Source organism: Felis catus, chromosome B4 (assembly GCF_018350175.1).
Source record: "Felis catus isolate Fca126 chromosome B4, F.catus_Fca126_mat1.0, whole genome shotgun sequence".
Classification (NCBI taxonomy): domain Eukaryota; kingdom Metazoa; phylum Chordata; class Mammalia; order Carnivora; family Felidae; genus Felis; species Felis catus.
Genome location: NC_058374.1, coordinates 34,619,535 through 34,634,220, shown reverse-complemented (window position 1 = coordinate 34,634,220; position 14,686 = coordinate 34,619,535). Strand labels below are relative to the sequence as shown.

Sequence of the window (14,686 nt, the reverse complement as noted above, 5' to 3'; positions counted from 1 at the left end):
AGTTTGCTGTTGACAGTATTTTTTGGCAACTATTCAGATACTGGGCTTTTCCACTTCATAAACTGGTAGAGGAGCAAATCACAAAAGCTGCAGAATTTCCATCCATACTTAGCATGTCTAGATGTCCTAGAGCCTGTAATCCTTCCCTACTTCCTGGTGTAACTCCTGTAGGGAGCTGACCTATGCTGCAGCATGTTGTAGACCCTCACTCTACAACCAGGGGTACTCACATTTGCTCTTAATTATTATTGTTTCCTTACTATTGCTTCTTCTATGAAGTGCTGCCATCCTTACTACTCACCTCTAGGAGGCTGTCCCCAACCAGAGCCACTAACAACTGGTGTCCATTCTGCTCCCGCACCAAGGCAGCATTCTCAGAGGCGTACATACAAGTGAAGTCGAACATGGCCACGTCAGGCTGCCCATAGTGATTGATGGCAAAATCCAGAGACGGCAGCTGCTGCTGAGTGGAGAAGTCCGCTGCCTCCCTGGCATAGTTCAGCAGAGCCTCTTGGTCCACGTTCTCCCGGGAAAGCAAGAGCTCTGTGTCGGCATAGTCCTGTCTCCAGAGAGAGAAGCAGCTTGAAAGAGAAACCCAGCAAGAGCTACACTAAACATGTCAGACATAAGCTAGTTTCACAGCTTTCCTTTCTTCTTAAAGTGATTTCATATCCCAAAATAAGTCTTCTACACAACTTAAAGAGAAAAGAGGCAGGCTGTTTCCTTCTTTTTTTTCTTTAAGGAGGCTTCACACCCAGTGCAAAGCCCAACGTGGGGCTTGAACTCACGACCCTGAGATCAACACCTGAGATGGGATCAAGAGTTGGACTTTAACTGACTGAGCCACCCAGGCACCCCAGGGTTGGGAGGCTGTTTCTAAAAGTACAGACTTGGGGCACCTGGGTGGCTCAGTTGTTAAGTGTCTGACTTCAACTCAGCTCATGATCTCACAGTTTGTGACTTCGAGCCCCGAGTTGGGCTCTGTGCTGACAGCTCAGGGCCTAGAGCCTGCTTCGGATTCTGTGTCTCCCTCTCTCTCTACCCCTCCCCCACTCGCATTCTCTCTCTCTCTCTCTCTCTCTCTCTCTCTCTCAGAAATAAAAATTAAAACTTTTTTTAATTAAATAAAAGAGCACAGGCTTTGGCACCTAAAAACACAGTCCTAGCGTTTCCATTTACTTGGAGAAAGTCATATTTCTTTGATTTTGCCCAATCCATCTCTTAGAGTTGTTTTGAATACCAAATAAAATAATTTATGTGACGGTACTTTCTAAACTGAAAAGATATTTTATAATTTATGTTATTACTGGCAATCATTATCTTCTGGGTAGCAAACAGCTTTTGGCAACTGGGACCATATACAATATTTAGCACTGCATAATTTATCAAATGCAAAGGGAGTACCCGAAAGCTCCAGTGCCAAAGATATAATGTGGCAGCAACAGCAGTTCCAGGGGGCTGGCAAGAAATAAACTGAAGATGGAACAGAGGTTTTCAAAATAATACATAAGATTCTGAAAGGCTTCAGAGAAACCCAGCAACAAAGAAAAACAACGATGAGAGGAAAACAGGCTTTCCACATAAAGAAGTGAAAAACTCCTTTTCTGTTTTGGGGATTCCTGGCTAACTGAGCCAAATCTTTACTCTTCTAACATGGGGCCTAAGGTTTGTTTCCAAATGTCCCTGATGGTGCTTTAGGCTAGCACTACAAGATGTTAAATGTCAAAACACAAATACTCAAGTTGGTCCTTGAAACAGTGTTTGTTCAACATTGAGTAAGTGACCACAATGGGTTTAGTACTTAGCAGCACACATAGAAACATGGCCCCTGCCCTCTAAAAAAATAAATGAAAAACAAGATTATTCCTACATGTAGCCATACCTTGGAGAAACTGCAGATTCCGTTCTAGACCACTGTAATAAAGTGAATATCGCAATAGCGAGTCAAATGAATATTTTTGGTTTCCCCATACATAGAAGTTATGTTTACACTATGCTATACTCCATTAAGTGTGGAATAGCATTTGTCTAAAAAGAAAACAGGCTACCTTAACTAAAAAATGATTTATGGCTGAAAAATGCTAACCATTATTAGAGGGTTTAGCAAGTTGTAATCACTGATCACAGATCATCATAACAAATGTAATAATGGAAATGTTTGAAATATTGTGAGAATTGCCAAAATATGACACAGACACACGAAACAAGAAAATGCTGTTGGAAAAATGGCACCAACAGACTTAGTGCAGGATTGCCACAAACCTTTAATTTTGTAAAAAAAAAAAAAAAAAAAAAAAAAGGCAGTAACCATGAAGCACAACAAAACAAGGTATGCCTATAATTTCAACTGATAACCTGATAACCACAGTTCTGCCTAAGATGGTAGATTTGTCTTAACTTAGTCCCAAGGCATACCACCAGGTTCATTGGCTACTTCTTATTGATAAAGCATCCAACCAAGTATACCTTGCTTATGTTTTTGGCAGAATGGGCTGTACAAACTGCTTTGCCCTATTTCTGCTTATATACATAAAGGAACACAAGGCAGAGAAACAGATACAAGGCCCATGAATGGAAAAGAGACTGTGCTGCAGGCACGTGCTCATTGGCATGCCCCCAACACTGCTCTCAGATAAGGCAACAGTGTAATTCAGTGACATGATTCATTATCATCCTGAAAAGACAAAAGGCACCCTGAAATTCAGCCATGAGTCTGTGGTAAGAACTGTACAGGTCTGAATCAGCACATCTGGTGCCTCTTCTATCCATTTCATCACATGGGGATAGTAATCCTGATTCAGACTGAAGACCAAATAGGACTTAAGAAACTCTCCTTAAAGAGCCACTACTCTGTGGTTCTCTGATTTCATTTTCTGCTCATCATCTTAGGGAATGTCCTACAATTATTCACTTAGAAAAAAGGCTGAGCCAGACCTCTCATCCATTGTTAGATCATGAAGAGGTCAAAATATATGTTGATCCAGTCAGTGTTCCCTAGACTTCTGATAGTTGTATCTGCAGGAAAACCAGAACCATTCTCAGGCTTCCAGGTCAAACTCCCTTCCCCCCACCACCTTCTCCCAAAAGACAACCTATTAACCAACCAATAATCAGTCATACATGGAATTAACTATAACCACAAACCAAATCACCTAAAATTAAACTGAGTATCAGAGATAACTGAAATCTGACATTTGCTTTAGAACAATCCAATGGCAGGAGTGGGGAGTGGGGTGAGGTACTACTGAAATAATATTGGCCACATAATTGTTAGAGCTGGAAAATGGGCACATGGGGGTTCATTATACAATTCTCTCTAATTTTGTTTACATTTGAAAATTTCCATAACAAAAGTTTGGTTTTTTTTTTAAGTTAAACTAAAAAACATTAGAGGAGTTCATGTTCCTAGGAGGTGAGATGGGTGCTCATTTTCATACCCTTGAAGGAAAAACTCATCAGACAATAAAATTCTTTCCCTTAGTGGTCACATTAACTAGTACGACATAAAAAGAAGTTTGAAAGAAATCATTACTCACATGCAGTATCACCCCTTTGTCTAGCAAACTCTGCTTTTTGGCTGTCATAACAAAATAGTGTGTATCATCTTTGTAGTAGACAATATTCTCCAAGTCGATACCTGCAACCAGAAAACAAATGTGTCACATAAGGGCTTGCTGAAACGAAGGTACATTAGGGCAGCCAGAAAGTTGTACACAGGCCCACAGAGACAAGGGCTGTAAAACTCCAGGAAGAGAACATGAAAATAAAGAGATGTCTGAGCCCAGATTTTCACTTCCTGCATGTTCAGTTCATGAGAAGAGGGGGAACTTTGTTTTATACCTGCACTATCCTATAATTCACTTGATACCCTAAGGTATCCTAAAAACCATGAATAGTAGGCAGAAATATATGGATTTGAAAAAAAAGGAAAGGCTAACTTCTAGTAAGAGGGTTTGGGTTGGTTCTCAGGTTAAACCTCTTAGATAGTCATCAAAGCAACTGGGAAAATCTCTTTGGCTTTTAATAGGACAACTAGATGCCTGGAAGCAGAGTATGAACTACTGACTTTTTAATTCAATTAATCTAAAACATTGATGTAATTAATGGAAAGAAATCATGTTCTAGAAGATGGAACTGAAATTTGCTGCATGTTTTTGTTGGATCAAAAATATCAAAGTTAATGTATTCAAAGTTATCACACATTCCTGTCTAGCACATGGTTTACTTCATGCCCAAACTGGACCACAAGACTGTATACTCAAGTGTGTAAAGTCAGGTTCTCAGTGAACCAGAGAACTATCAACCAATAGCTTACTGCATTGAGCACCATCACTCAGAGCCATAACATAGGGGAAGGGCTTGGAGAAGAGCTGGTAGAAGACAGAATGAACCCTTAAAAACAAATAAATAACTAAACCCAGAGCAGCCCTGTCACTGTAAGGAAGACAAAGAACACTAGAGTAGGAGATAGTGATAAGGAAAGCATTATACTAACAACAAAGTATAGAAGTGAAGAAAGAGCAGAGGGGCAAATAAGCAATAATAGCAATGACCACCCATCCACTCTACCAAACCCTCTAAGAGAAGAATCACAAGCAGTTATTTAAATTTTTATCCTAATTGCTTTGGAGGCATCTATACCAACCTGTGGCTTCTCTCAGTTCCTGGAAAAATTTTTGGTTGAAAATAAAAGCCACACCACTGATCTCTTCCACTTTGGCTTCTGCTGTTGTATTTCGGTTAATAAAATTTGCTGTAATGGCAATTGCCAATTTGCCACGAAATTCTTTCCGGCGAAATCCTAGAAGGAAAGACATTTTCAGAGGTGGCCACAGCTTGCTAGAAAAGAAGGAAGATCACTTCAAACAGAAAGGGATGCTGATGAAGACATTAGGGAACATGAGGGATGGGAATCAATGGGAAAATTTTAGGGCAATTCTTCTCTATCTGAAAATAAGGTTTACCTGCCAAAAAATATAAGAGTTCAGGAAAGAAGTCAAAGTCTCCCCCATACTAACAAGCAATATGAAATCTAACTGACCAGAATATTACTTAGTGCAAAGGTTTCCAAAGAAAAGAAAAGAAAAGAAAAGAAAAGAAAAGAAAAGAAAAGAAAAGAAAAGAAGAGAAAAGAAAAGCCACCAGCTTACTAAACTTAGATTTAATCCTGCAACCATTTAAAGTCAACCATTTAAAGTACAGCTTATCTCCTAGTGCCCTAACAAGTATGTCCTGTAAGAAGCAACCAAGTACCAGTTGGCTAGTGGAAGGCTGGGCTTGCTATTCAATTAGTATAAACAGCACACATATGCTGATTTTTAGGAGTATCGATTCTGATGACACAAACTCTCACTCACCCCAGGGTTGGGAAAGGTTACCCTTCCCTCTGCTATGAAGCAGGCAAAGGGGTATTGACAAATACCTTCCAAGGTGTTCCTACGGCCATCCCCTCCGATGATCACTTCAAATTCATATTCTGATACAGGATGGGTTTTGGGGTGGACAAGTGCCCGCCAACCTATCCCTGTGGACCAAAGTCAAAATGAAGGTCATCACCAAGACCATACTCATATGCCTAAAACACCTTTAGGTACCAAAGGCAGACTGCAAAAAACCCCAAACAGAAAACACTAGGTGTGAAAGCATGAGGTACAAACACCACAGAAAGAAAGAAGCCTTGAAGAAGGCTCACAAAGGAACATTCCCCATCATATGATTTGCAATAATGAATACAAGTGTTTGCAAGAAAGGCCTCCCCATTAAGGCAAAAGTTCCTTAAAAGATATAGTCTGTACAACTGGAGAAGGCTCTTTAGTTCTGAAAATAACCCAGAGATTCTTGTAGTTTTCTCCCTTGATTTCATCTTTTCTCACCCACTCAATTCCCTTTTATCCCTTCTTCATTTGCCCAATCCAACTCACGTTCATTTTCTTGGTCCTCAGGAGGCTGTACAAGGCCTTGGAATTCCACATTGACATGGATCTCAATGCCTAGGATCAAGGCTACTTTCAAAAGTATTAGCTGAAGCTGACGGATACCTGGGGGAACAAAAAGATCATACTAGTGAGGGCACACTGAAAAGAGAGTACCCGTCAGTGATTACTGCTCAGGTGCTCATCTGCCCACCTGTACAGTTTACCCAGATTCTCAAAGTCTCTGTAGCTGGAGACATTTTCCAAACCGTGCTTTACAGCTTCTTTCCTTCTTTTTTAAGGGAAAATAAATCCTCTGCAAGAGATGTTCTAGAGAGACATTCAAGGTCATTCCCACCTCTTGGGTTAGGTGTTCAAAACCACCAAAAGCTCTGAGAACAACAGAGATTGCGGACAACAGGAGACTCTCTTTTCCATCTTCCCCTGATTCAGTCAGAGCCACAGTCATCTAACAGCATCTACAATCCTGACAGGACATTGTACCTCCCATAAGAGGCAAAAGATGTGCACCCATATGTAGGCTCTCCAGTCTGATACAAAGGGGCTGCACTACTTGAGATTTCCACAGCATCTCCCTTTCATCTTATTATCTCACTCATCTTCACATACTCTATAATTATAAAGTAAGAAGGGGAAACCTTAATCTCTTACCATTCCCCCTCCCACCACTGGTCTACAGGTGCAGAAACTAAGGCTCAAAATGACTGAAAGTCTTGCTCATTATCACACTGAGATTTATTTATTTCATGTCCAATGAATGACTACCAAGTGGTAAGATAAAAACCTGTCCCTAATGTAGGACTCTCTCAGCTCCAAGGCAAATCCTACATAAGGCAGACAAATCCACTGAATCAAATGACCCTTGGTCCTCTCTTAAGACCAAACTCACCTACAGCTTCTGACTAAGCTGGTACATGCAAATCCTCATCTAAGCCATCTCGGTTATTTTCCCCTGCTTACCACAACCACCACCCTTCTGAGTCACACTCCTAAAGGCTCATTAAATCCCATTCTAACACATATCGAATATTTGCAGACAACCGGATTCCAAGATGCTTTACATATTATAGCCCAACAGATGGGCAGAGTACTTCCTCTGCCAGTGGAGTGTGGTAGCTGTTGGCCAATATTTGAAAAGTTGGCACAACTGCCTCAAACAGCCAAAGTTAAGCAGTTTAATGTTTTTTGCAGGACACATCTGGAGGAGCTCAGAACAAAAGTTCCTTGATAAGGCTTTCCTGGAATCATTAACGATGATCAATAAACAAGACTTGAACTTCATAATGTAGACATCATCTGTTCTGAATCACTTTTTAGATAGGCTGCTTACTCATGAAAACAAAATCACTGTCTGCATTAACTTGTATTTACTCTATAGGGAAAAGCATGGGCCCAAGCTGAGCTTGGAGATGACAAAAGTACAGCAAGAGCTATCCAGGTTGTAGACCTTATGAAAATCACCTAACCAAACGAATCTCATTACTGATTTGCCACTTATGACAAAATTAGGAGGCTGCTTCCATAACTGTGGCTTTACAGAAATGCATCCCCATAGCATTTTGTTCTTACATTAGTAGAGTATCTATCATATCACATTAGACAGAGCCTCATGCTTTGTGCTTCTTCCCCTGGACTAAAAACCACCAAAGGGTCAAGGCTCAAATTGGTAGTATTTCCTAGCCTGGCCCCGATGCTGATCCCACCCACTGCAAGTGCTCAGTAAGAGTTCAAGACCTAACTTTAGAAATCCTTAAGCTAAACTCATTTCATAGGAGATAACCCTTGCAGGTAAGAGTCCTAGGTTACAGACCACTGCATCACAGGTATTTTGACTCCAAGCAGAGTGCATTTTCTATACATTAGATACTAATGATATCAGAACAAACTGGGCTGGATGAGTATGAATTCCTCAATCTGCCTCTTTTTACCGAACAAGTGGGTAGAGGTAGGGGTGAGATCTTATAGGGGAACTGGTTTTACTTACTGATATGGTCAATAGCTCCAGCACAGAACTTGCCATAGAACTTCTTGGCACCCAGACCTCGTAGATCATGTATGGTGAATGGCCAGAGATGCAAGACATTATTGCGGGAGAAGGCATCTCGTTTCTCAATAACAACCACTTTAGCTCCCAATAAGGATAAGTCAATGGCTGTACGGAGACCACAGGGGCCAGCTCCAATGATGAGACACTGAAAAACACAGCTGCTTTCAGGGCAAAGGGAGCACCTCTTAGGAAAGTTCACATTTCTATAACAGTTTCATGGATCACATAACCATCATTCCCCAAAGCCCCCAAACAGGGGTATTCTCCCAAGAAATCTTGGGAGACCCAACTGGGTCACAAGAGACAACCTGCAATGGCTTGAGAGAAAAGCTGGTGATTGTTATGGATACCGGAGACTCTTAACTGTCAGTGCTGGACATAAACCCAGCACGTGTTCACCTGTAGATTTGTAATACATTGAAGTGGATCATCATTTCAACAAATGATTTGAAAATCAGATGTCACCTTAATTGACAGGAGAGGATCTTTTGCGAGGTTTCTAAGTCAAGGAGATTTCTGTCCAAAGAGACACAGATTATTAAATACATAGTTCAGGCAATCTTTTTCTTTTTAATGTTTTATTTATTTTTGAGAGAGAGGGAGAGACAGAGTGCGAGTGGAGGAGGGACAAAGTGGAGAAAGAGAGACATGTGGAATCCAAAGCAGGCTCCAGGCTCTGAACTGTCAGCACAGAGCCCGATTTGGGGCTTGAACTCACAAACTGTGAGGTCATGACATGAGCCAAAGTTGGACACTTAACCGACTGAGCCACCCAAGTGCCCCATATAGTTCAGGTCAGGCAATCTTATGAGTCTTGGAATGAGTCTACTACTCAAGGATTCCTAGAAGGCAACTTTCAAGAGCCAAAGTTTTATGTGCTGAAAAGAGTTCTAAAATCACCATCTTTAGACCAAAAATCCAGGAAACTGATCTTCAAGACCCTTATTCTAGAAAGTACTCAGGGTGAGAATGGACACTTAACTAATTTGTACTCTATTCACAGAAGGGAAAAAAGACATAAAATGTTTCTGGTTTTGAATTCATTTTATTTGTAATAAAATTCCAGAACTCAGTCATAAAAGTCATGCCTCTAAATTTCTTGAATTCTGATGAGTATCTACCCAGATGCAAATCCACTGGAGGAGGTATCCACACAGGGCAAAGTAAAGCTCATGAAAGGACATTAATGATCTAGTCACAAAGTCATCCGCAACTTCATTTCTTTGCTAGCCTGCTCCAAATTTCTCACAAAAGGTGTTTTCACAAAGGAGGAAAGCAGGAAATATATTATTCCTTCTCCACTTCCTTGTACCTACCCCTGCACAGGTGACTGAGTATCTCCCCTGTTTCATGAAAACTCTATTTCTCTAGATTGTGAAGAAAGCAAAAGAAATATTTTGGCTTACAAGGCCCTTGCTTATCAAAACAAATCTTTGGAATACGGATGAAAAGAGGTCTGAAGCTTGCGGCAAATCCCCAAGTTAGCAAATACTATCTATACCTTATCGGTCATAAGTATGGAATAAAGACTTTATAAACATGACATGACAGGTATTACGAAGCCATGTTCAGATAGGATGCTAACAGGGCATGGCTACTTCTTTGCTAAGTGACTTGCATCCTCCTAATAGTGTGAGATTCAAAATAGAGCCTCAGGGAAAAAAAAAGTTCCTATACCACTTGACTTCAGGGTTGTTCAGCTCTTAAAGAGCTGAAACACTGAATGTTCAGTATGTGAATACATGAAGTAAGAATAGGGTCGGGGGTGCCTGGGTGGCTCAGTTGGTTAAGCACTAAGTGTCCAACTCTTGATTTCGGCTCAGGTCATAACCTCATGGTTCACGGGATCAAGCCCTATGTCAGGCTCCACACTGAGTGTGGAGCCTGCTTGGGAGTCTTTCTCTGTCCCTCTCCAACTCGCACACACACTTGCACACGTGAGTTCTCTCAAAATAAATAAATAAACATTTAAAAAAAAGAATAGGGTCTGGGAAATGGGAACAGTCAACTGAACACAGGTAACGAACCCACGAAGTTTCAACAAGGTAGAAGTTGGACTCTCCGTGATAGGTCTTGGCTAGACTCTGCCTAGTTCTCACCCAGTCTACCTCTACCCAATCCTTTTCTTTGGCCTACCTCTACTCAAAATGTTTTCTTTTCTGGTTTAATCCTTAGGTCAGTGACCCCAAAGCCTGGGAGAAGCCAAACCCTTACCTTGGTGTTAGTGCATGCTTTTCCCTTTTTGTAGTCTTTGTGGCTGCCCCGCTTGTCCAACTTTGCCCACAGGGCTTTGGCTTTCCAGTAGTTAAGCTTGGACTTGAGCTTGTGATAAAAGGAGCGGTAGTCTTTAGGCTTCAGTTCTAGGTGGTCACATAGCTCTTGGAAGGCCTTAAGGGTTCCCTTGCAGGTGGTGGCCTGCACAAACCGGTCAAAGAGGACGTGAGCGCGATTCATGGTCTCATTCTTACTGTCCTCCATGCTTCTCCACTCTCAGCACCCCCAACAAAGGGGGCAATGGGATGGCTGTTGATCCACCCGATTCCGTCACATTAATCTAACAAAAATAAAGAAAAAGGAATGGTTAGCAAATCCAAATGCCTACCTACAAACATTTGCTTTTCTTTTCTTTTTAAATGTTTATTTTTGAGAGAGAGACAGAGTGCAAGAGAGGGAGGGATAGAGAGGGGGAGACACAGAATCCAAAGCAGGCTCCAGGCTCTGAGCTGTCAGCACAGAGCCCGATGAGGGGCTCGAACCCACAAACCATGAGATCACGACTTGAGCTGAAGTTGGACACTTATCCAACTGAGCCACACAGGCACCCCGTACCTATACACATTTTCTAAGATATGTACCTCTTTTTCAAAGTGGAGTTTCTAAGTGTCATATTCATTCAACAAATGTATATCCTATACCTTTTTGTTTTAAATTTTTTTTTCCTTTAACATTTTTATTTATTATTGAGAGATAGAGAGACACAGAGCATGAGTGGGGGAGGGGCAGAAAGAGAGGGAGACACAGAATCCAAAGTAGGCTCCAGGCTCTGTGCTGTCAGCACAGAGCCTGACATGGGGCTTGAACTCACAAACTGCAAGATCATGACCTGAGCTGAAGTCGGTCACTTAACCAACTGAGACACCCAGGTGCCCCTACCCTATACCTTCTACATGCCAAGCACTATCTCAGACACTGGGGATGGAAAGATGAGTGAGACAGTGTTTGCTTTCAAGGATCTTACAGTTCAGTGGGTGAGACAGATTAATAAACAAAATGTTAAACGTACTGGGGCGCCTGGATGACTCACTTGGTTGAGTGTCCAAGTCTTGATTTTGGCTCAGGTCATTATCTCATGGTTCATGAGATTGAGTTCTACATTGGGTTCTGCACTGACAGTGCAGAGCCTGCTTGGGGATTCTCTCTCCCTCTCTCCCTGCCTCTCCTTGGCTCGTGCACACGCACATGGGTGCATGCACAGTCTCTCTCAAAAATAAATAAATAAACTAAAAAAAAAAAAAAGAATGTTAAATGCACTATGCTACATGTCATTAGAATGAGAGAGGCATGAGGGATTTGGTAATATAGAAGATAAGAATCTAATTGCAGTGGGTCCTTGTTGAATATGAACTTCTGAAAGGTGACAGCTGAGTCTTTCAGGATAAATCAGTGTAGCCAGGTGGGGAAGAAGTGTAGAATGTGGAAAAGGAAATAAAATAGGAAGGCTTATGAGTGAGTGACTCTTACAGATGAAAGACTCCAGAATGATTTCCAGGTTTCCAGCTAAGGCAACTGAGTAAATGGTGCGCCAGGCCAATGGATTAAAAATAGAATTCATCTGTGAGGGTAGAGTGGTGAGATCCCTTTTGGCCTGTTACATGTGAGCTGCCTTGCAGAGGTTCTCATTAGGCAGTCAGGTATGTATTTGTAGCTCAGGGGAATAGCTGGGGATGAACGCCTAGACTGGGGAGTCATTAGCATACAGGTGGTAGTTGAACCTACAAAAGTGGTACAATCACACAAGGAGAGCCCATGGCAAGAGAGAGCCAAGAGCTCTGGATAAGATCTGGGACTCATCAACTTGTAAGGAATTGGCAGAGAAAGAAGAGCTCTCTAAAAAGATTATGAGGCACAGTGGAGAGAGGTCTGAAGAGAACCAAAGGGCAGTTTCCTAGCAGTCTAAGAAGCACAAAGTTCAGAAGTGTTAAAGTAAGTAGGTATTCAAATGACTGAAAAAGCCCTGCTGCTACACATGATACATGGCAGGGTGGGAAGATTTTATAGCCATTCCATTTTGCCCACAAACATATTTGACAAAAATGATAATGTCTACCCCTTCCATTTATCCAAAACATCTACACATCTACCATCCTATGTTTGCTGGCTAGAACTTTAAGATGGGAGAAGACACTTTACATGCTCTTTTAATGCACTCACTTCCTTGGGTCTGTTTCATCATTTTTGTAGCACATTTTATTTATCATCACTACTTAGACCTATTATTGGGAGGTAGGAGGCAAAGGGCCAAAGACCAAAGAACAAAGAAGCAGACCAGAGCAAGGAGACAAGCACTAACACAGCGCTGAACCCCCCTGTGACAGATATTGGTTGCATGACCCTGGACAAGTCACTTTGTCTCACCAAGCCTTGATTTTCCCTTGTGTAAGATGAAGTTATACTGGATGTTCTCTAAACTCCTCTTCCAATTCTCAAGTTTTCTGAGTTTAGTAGTGAGGAAATACTCATGGTCACAGTACTCACCGCTGGTGTTCTAGTCAGAATGCTCCATCATAGGCATACCACCAATTTGCTATTAGTGTGACAAACAGGACTGCACTGAAACTTTGCTTTAAAGAGGACTTAGTCTATACTACCCAAAACAATCCACACATTCAATACAATCCCTGTCATCATAACACCAGCATTCTTCACAGAGCTAGAACAAACAGTTCTAAAATTTGTATGGAACCAGAAAAGACTCTAAATAGCCAAAACAATCTTGAAAAAGAAAACCAAAGCTGGAGGCATCATGATTCCGGACTTCAAGCTGTATTACAAAGCTGTAATCATCAAGGCAGTACGGTACTGGCACAAAAACAGACACACAGACCAAAGGAACAGAATACAGAATCCAGAAATGGACCCACACATGTGTGGCTAACACATCTTTGATGAAGCAGGAAAGACTATCCAATGGAAAAAAGACAGCCTCTTCAGCAAATGGTACTGGGAAAACTGGACAGTGACATGCAGAAAAATGAACCTGGACCATTTTCTTAGACGATACACAAAAATAAACTTGAAATGGATGAAAGACCTAAATATAAGACAGGAAACCATCAAAATCCTAGAGGAGAAAATAGGCAACAACCTCTCTGATCTCAGCTGCAGCAACATCTTACTAGACATGTCTCCAGAGGCAAGGGAAATAAAAGCAAAAATGAACTATTGGGACCTCATCAAGATAGAAAGCTTCTGCACAGAGAAGGAAACAATCAACAAAACTAAAAGGCAACCAACAGAATGGGAGAAGATATTTGCAAATGGCATATTGGATAAAGAGTTAATATCCAAAATCTATAAAGAACTTATCAAACTCAACACCCAAAAAACATATAATCCAGTGAAAAAATGGGCAAAAGACATGAACAGACACTTATCCAAAGAAGATATCCAGATGGCTAACAGACACATGAAAAGATGCTCAGTATCACTCATCATCAGGTAAATACAAATTAAAACCACAATGAGATATCACCTCACACCTGTCAGAATGGCTAAAATTAACAAGTTAGAAAACAACAGATGTTGGCAAGGATGCAGAGAAACACTTTTGCACTGCTGGTGGTAATGAAAACTAGTGTGCCCACTCTGGAAAACAGTACAGAGGTTTCTCAAAAAATTAAAAATAGAGTTACCCTACGACTAGGCAGTCGTACTATTAGGTATTTATCCACAGGGTACAAAAATGCTGATTCAAAGAGGCACAAGCACCCAATGTTTATAGCAGCACTATCAACAATAGGCAAATTATGGAAAGAGCCCAAATGTCCATTGACTGACAAATGGATAAAGATGTGGTGTACGTACACACACACACACACACACACACACACACACACACACACACACACTGGAATATTACTTGGCAATCAAAAAGAATTAAATTTTGCCATTTGCAACAACGTGGATGGAACTAGAATGTATTACGCTAAGCAAAATAAGTCAGAGAAAGACAAATATCATATGATTTCACTCATGTGGAATTTAAGAAACAAAACAGATGAACATAGGGGAAGGGAAGGAAAAATAAGATAAAAACGGAGGCAAACCGTAAAAGACTCTTAAATATAGCAAACAAACTGAGGGGTTGCTGGCAGGGCGTTGGGTGGGGAGGATGGGCTAAATGGGTGATGGATATAAAGGAGGGCACTTGTTGGGATGACCACTGGGTAAGTGATGAATCACTAAATTCTACTCCTGAAACCTTTATTACACTGTATGTTAACTAACTTGGATTTAAATAAAATTTAAAAAATAATTATAATAAAATAAAAAATAAAGAGGACTTATTCTTGGAGATGGGGGAAGACAGAGGAAGGGAGCTGTTGATCCACTGTGGTCAGGAGGGGTACAGAAGCAAGAAGTGACTCATTATTTAGGGAACCAACCCAAGAGCACTAGGAGCCACCAAACTATATTGCTGATTAAA

General features: G+C 41.1%; 1 protein-coding gene across 27 annotated transcripts in view; it reads right to left on the bottom strand.

The window, feature by feature from the left end:
* The window catches only part of MICAL3 (microtubule associated monooxygenase, calponin and LIM domain containing 3), a 228,687-nt gene that overhangs the window by 114,246 nt on the left and 99,755 nt on the right, over nt 1-14,686 (bottom strand). For all 27 annotated transcript variants that reach the window (XM_019834211.3, XM_023256562.2, XM_045061125.1 and 24 more), the window contains 7 exons: nt 10,195-10,534; nt 7,918-8,125; nt 5,922-6,038; nt 5,423-5,524; nt 4,646-4,801; nt 3,537-3,637; nt 302-559 (listed from right to left, as the gene is read on the bottom strand). In XM_019834211.3, the coding sequence (XP_019689770.3) occupies nt 302-559; nt 3,537-3,637; nt 4,646-4,801; nt 5,423-5,524; nt 5,922-6,038; nt 7,918-8,125; nt 10,195-10,458 (1,206 nt within the window). In that variant the 5' untranslated portion in view covers nt 10,459-10,534. The remainder of the gene's footprint in view (nt 1-301; nt 560-3,536; nt 3,638-4,645; nt 4,802-5,422; nt 5,525-5,921; nt 6,039-7,917; nt 8,126-10,194; nt 10,535-14,686) is intronic.